The sequence below is a fragment of the Saccostrea cucullata genome, unplaced genomic scaffold (assembly GCF_032062105.1).
Source record: "Saccostrea cucullata isolate Sc308-1 unplaced genomic scaffold, CSIRO_AGI_Scuc_v1 ctg726, whole genome shotgun sequence".
Classification (NCBI taxonomy): domain Eukaryota; kingdom Metazoa; phylum Mollusca; class Bivalvia; order Ostreida; family Ostreidae; genus Saccostrea; species Saccostrea cuccullata.
Window position 1 is genome coordinate 61462 of NW_026925651.1, and position 6000 is coordinate 67461.

A 6000-nucleotide genomic window follows, 5' to 3' on the forward strand; every position below is an offset into this window, starting at 1 on the left:
TATTATTTGCCTAGATCTCGAAAATAATATCAAAATTACAATTTAAATTCTGTAAATGTTTGCTTTATTTTAATAGCTTTCAAAATGAATTTAGAACACTCTTTTTGAGGAAAAAAAAAAAAAAAACATCGAAGGCATGGGACCCGAAGATTTCTTCAATATCAAAAGAAAATGAGTCACACTTTTTTCACTGACTGAATACATTGTCAGCACATTTTTGTCGACTGTTCTTCAAAAACTGTACATGTATATTGAACAAAAATAATCTCATATCAACAGGAGATGAGCTGACAAACGTGTACTAATTAAACAAAAAAACATGTTCAAAGTAAAATTCTTGCTTCCATTGTTATAACCTTGATTCGACTTTGATTGAACTGTTTAATATTACAATTCATCACATGATGTTCAGGTGTGAGTATACTTGTGGACACTTCATGTCTTAGAGAGTGTTTGGATAGTCTGTCATTTTCAGAATTTAGCAAATTTATTATATTTTTGTGTGTCCTCACAATATCTACCAGTGAAATCTTTTAATTTCATTTTGACATCACTGTGATATACCATAATCATATTTGAATTTCTAGAGAAAGAGAGAGAGAGAGAAGAAAGAGATGTCGACTCTGATGCTGATGGATAGCCCCACCTCCAATTAAATATTGATTATGTGACGTAAAAAGTAAAAAAATAATCCGGATTTATGTCAACTTCTGTGACATCTGGGGAATTCTACAGTTTTCTATTTCTTTGAATTGTACAGTTTATTAAATCTGTCAAATTCTGCAGTTTATAATATTTGTGGAATTCAATTCTACAGTTTCTAATATCTGTGCAATTCTACAGTTTATTATATCCATGGAATTATCCCACCCTTTACAGGTACCCTTGTACCTATATGACATCCTAACCCTTGTCGTACCTACAGAAACGTCACTTACCCTTGACAGATTCTGCTGAACAACTCTCATACTCTCTTTCCATTCTTTTCCTCTGACATAGCTTCGATGCAATTTTTCCATCTTCTTCTTTAGTTCATTATGTTTGGAATTGGAGACACCTGCTAACAGATTCCCATATCAATATTCATATTGTTAGGTATTTTCCATGACACAGTGTATAAATTTAATATATAGATTTGGAAAGAAGTCTCTGACGGGATCGTAGAACTATTGGTTTTTACTTAATTAACAAAGATAAAAATAGCACTTAAGACTTGAGACTTGGTCAAAAGCAATAAAGAAAATAATGATCCATGGTTAACAGTGATTGGGAAGGCCAAAATGGTCAATGAGACTATGGCGCAACTGTCAACATTTTTGATGGGCCATTTCGAAAATGAATGGGCCATCAATATAATCTGAAGGGCCATTTTAAGAAATAACAAAGTGACAAACAAATATGAAATACGAGAGAAAACACGTTTTTAATTAACCGAATCCGATTTTTAACGCATGAAATAAAGTAAATTTAAAGGAACTTTCTTAGAATATAACTGACTTGTATTTTGTGTTAAAATTATGACAGTTTTGGAAAGGGAACAGCCCTACCATACAAATGAATGAAGTATTGTACTCATGTAAGTGCTTCATTTAACCGGAAGTACTTTTTGACGGGGTTCAACCAATGAGATTTGTTGTTTTAAATTGTCTGCATTTAAAACGAAAGTAAAACAAGAAAGAAAGTCGTACACCAAAAAATTCCAAATAACATAGCTAAAAATTGAACGCGCACCTTGGCGCCATGATTGTTTGATTTAATGCGCCATTTTTCACTTCAATGCGACTATGGCGTGTGGCGCAAGCCCTTCCCAATCACTGGGTTAAGTCTGTTTCGGACTCAAACTGTGTATACAATTTCTTGAAATCGTTAAATATAAAGTATGTATATGTAAACCTGTATATCACTTAAACTATGAAAACTGAACTGTATAGAAGTGTAGCATTGACTTCAATAACTTTTTTTGATTCATGAAGAAATGAATCTCGTAGACATATTGTCTCACCTTTTAAAGAAAATTTATAACATTCATAAAGCATGTGATCCTTTATTTTTTGGGGGTATTTTCTGATGAATAAATTAAATAGTCATTTCATTATTAAAAAATTACTGTAAGATTAAAAATTTTGCTGGGATTAAATTTCAATACTTTCATTGTTAATAGTGTTTTCCCTATGATGTGACTGTCCAAATTGACCGCATCAATTAATAAAATGCATGCAGTTTGGAAATTTAAAAAAATAACAGTTATAGTTGTAAGGTCCAAATACATTTTTTCATAAACCTCAACCCCTAGCCTGTTACAAATAAAGGGAAAACATTGTATAAATTATAAACATAATTAAATCCCAAACAATTTTTTCATATTGCTATATTTTGAATTGGGTGACTATCAATATATTAATGATAAAATTTAATGCCCGAGTAACCATTTCACGTTTTAGGTAACTAATCAACAAAATTTGATCCCCACGAAAATTGTGCTTCTACAGTGTACAGTAAAACAAAATTTTCTTCTTTTCCTTCTAAAACCGTATGCATAAAATATTGTTATTATTATTCAGAGTCCCATTAGTTTGACAGAAATTAAGAGCTTTCTTGCAATGTCAAGGACTGAAAGAATATTAAGAAATAGCACTGCTATTCCATCTATAGATCATGATAGATTATATCATCAAAATATATTCTTATCATTCAGTTGTTGAAATTTTTTAAAATAATTTAAATAAGGGTATTATGTCGCAGTACATTTAAGAAAACAATGGGTAATCTAAATTACAATATTTACATCCTCTTTTGTTTACTCACGAGTTTATGTATAAATATATCATATGTCAGATATTATAAATCAAAATTACATTTATCGCTGTCATTAACAGATCAAAAATATTCTTGAAGTATATTTCAAACTCTACGACTGTTGTTGTGATATAATTACCACACTGAATGTACATGTCATCAGCATAAAATCAAGTCAAGGTTCTAAAAGATCAATACTGGTTAGTTTCCAAACAGGAAGACTGCATGGTTAATACTTCCAGGATTTGTTTCTATTCTATTTTGTAGACATGAATATTCTATATAGTAATATTTAATTAAGTTCAATAGACAAAAATGAAACAGCACACGGATACAGATGCTGTTGAAACAATTTTAGGGCATATATTAAGACGTAAACAAACATCTTTTACCCCTACCTCGCCCCAACGCATAAATTTGCAACATAAACCCAAAGGCACTTCATAAGAAAAGGATTCCTTACTTGACTAAATTGTAACCAATCCTTGTTTCTTTTTCCTACCTGAAGAAATATCTCCATTTTCCATGTAATTTAGGGATATTCCTGATTTGGCTGCCATCTTTAATTTTTCAAGCCTCGATTAGGCGGCCTTTAGATGCTAAAAATGCATTTAAAATTGCAGCTACATTTCAGATTTTCAATTAAATAGGAAAATATCTATCCATTGCTTGTACTTAACGTAAAAAATGCACCCTGTCGCTTCATGGAAATACAGTATCCATGGCTCGATTTGGTGCAATACATTCACTTCGTAGAAAATTATTTAGGTCTTTTCGGGGTCAATCAAACGCTTGTGGGTTGGCTGAAAATTTTCGTGACGTCATATCTGATATTTAAGAATGTGAACTTTACCCGACGAAACGAAGATTCATGATATTTTAGCAGACACGATTTTGAAAGTATTTTGTAATATATTTTGAAGTACTGTTTTCATATTGTTAATGTTACTTCTTTTTAAGTTCAGGGAGGTTAGCTGGGATTAATGTGAAATTAATAATCGTCTAGAAAGGCAGTCATTAAACATGTGTTAAAAGTTCCTTCAGACGCTGTTATCAAGCAATTCGATCAGTCCATGCAGATGTTCCACATTTGATTCCAAATACTAGTAATTTTAAAAAATTCTTTTACTGTAACATAAAATGTGTCTTATGCCACAGAGATAGTATGCAGTTTATCCTATGTGTACATATACATGTATGTGATGATCAAAATCAAAGTACTAGTACCTGCAACATCACTTTATTTGTCAGTAGCCTGCATGGGTTAAAAAATAATGTGCTCACAAAATATGCTCTTGAGACAGAGTATCAATACATTTCAGGTGATAATACAATTATTACAAAGACTAAAAAAAGTGACGATGGAAATTCTGAACTCGGCTTGTTTGTCTCACAGTTTAGTTGTTAGTTGGCCATTTCTAATTTTGTGTACAAGGGTACACCATCTTTTTCCCTTGTTGTAATTCATTCACCCAAGGAATTATTTTTTTCTGGGGTTCACCGTGGTTCTTGAAGTCTACAGTACCCTTGCAGTGTGAAGAAAAACATTGTTTCAGAAAGAACAACTTAAAGTTAACAACACCCATTTTAAAGTGAAATATCAACAACTATCGTCAACACCAACATCACACTCCTCCTTCCCATGAACGGTCTATTCAGTACCATATATTGACAGACATAATATGGTCTGGACCATGGTACTTATCCTTCTCTCTTTCTTTTCTTTTCTTTCTCTTTCTTTTTCTTTCTTTCTTTCGTTCTTTCTTTCTTCAAGTCTTCTTTCTTTTGGTTGTTGATTTGGGTTTTTTGTTTTTCTTTTGTTGGTGTTGTTGTTGTTGTTTAACGTCCCTATCAAGATTTATTTACTCCTTTGGAGACGCTATACCACTTCACAACGAAGGCCTGCAAATTTATAGCTATACTCGGCACTCAGGGCCATGTATCAGTCAGGGATCTTTTTCGTGCCAACATCAACTGCGTGGACCTCGGTTTATACGGCTAATCGAAGAATCGGTCTCCACGTCCCGCAGTGGATTCGAACCCGCGACGTAAGGATCAACTCCTACCTCCTCGACTCTAGCTCGAGCAGACCCTCTAACCACTGCGCCAAGCGGACGACTCTTGATTCATTGTAACAACTGTAGCATCTTCTAGTATACTATATGTCTCACTGAGATACAAGGATAATGGTAACCCTAATTTCTACTAGAAATCTGGCCTCATGGACTTGGACGCTTGTAAAATATTAAAAGATATACCACAAGTTTCAAATTAAGGCATATTGCCACTAGAGTTCATCATAATTTTGTAAGGGTATATATCTTGGAGTTTGCCCGTTGTCATGCTTTCTGCTTACCGTAAAAATTCTACTCCCAAGACACATTTGTATCCTTTCTAGAAATTTAAGCTATGTCATAAAAAAATAACTATTTACCTTTCCCTTTACGAGTTGTACGGTCTAGTGGTGAACGTGTTTGTCTCGAAGAAGACAAAATCCGGGGGGGGGGGGGGGGGTTATCGCTTTGGTTCAAAACGCAAGGAAATCGCTTTAAAAAAAGACGTATCTACAATACATGTATCTGCAGCGATTTTCCGCAGAAAAAATTATCATTTCATGTTTTTTTATAATAATGAATAATTTACTCTTTATAAACTTAGTCATGATTTACATTAGTTCGAGTTCTATAAACAAACTATTATATAAAAATATTTCCAGCGCCTTGTTTGTACGTGTTTTTTTAAAAGGACAATATACTTCATAATCTAATAAATATTATATTAATTTACCTGACTTCAAATAAATATTATCTTATTTATGCAGCATGTGAGACCTACCCAGTAAACTAAGGGGGTGAATGACACGTACTGTAACGTACCCGCCCAATTCTAAAATTCTTGCTTCCTTAAATTACGTATTAAACATCATTAATTAGGGAATACCAGGGAATTTCTTTCACCGTTTGAGGTCGATTACCTATAGCTAATAATATTTATTGTTTATGACCGTTAACTTACACATACATGTAACTTGATCACATTTTTGTAATCTTAAACTTGTTATTGCATCTTACAAGTTGTTCAGTGATATTTCCTAACTTGCTAGGATTATAATTTTACAATTTTTATAGGACTACAAGCACAGGATCATAAAACAAACAGACTTAATTAAGAAATATAAGTTCAATCGCCTGTAAAATGTTTATG

At 32.7% G+C, this 6000-nt stretch overlaps 1 protein-coding gene across 2 annotated transcripts in view; it reads right to left on the reverse strand.

Annotated features, from left to right (window-relative positions):
• LOC134269501 (mediator of RNA polymerase II transcription subunit 1-like) overlaps nucleotides 1-3575 on the reverse strand; it is a 28463-nt gene extending 24888 nt beyond the window's left edge. The window contains exons 1-2 of one of the 2 annotated variants that reach the window (XM_062751704.1): nucleotides 3299-3575; nucleotides 939-1060 (exon numbers count right to left, since the gene is read on the reverse strand). In XM_062751704.1, coding sequence (XP_062607688.1) covers nucleotides 939-1060; nucleotides 3299-3356 — 180 coding nt within the window. In that variant the 5' untranslated portion in view covers nucleotides 3357-3575. The remainder of the gene's footprint in view (nucleotides 1-938; nucleotides 1061-3298) is intronic. The other variant, XM_062751705.1, reaches the window with a different exon arrangement.
• Between the last annotated feature and the right edge of the window lie 2425 nt (nucleotides 3576-6000).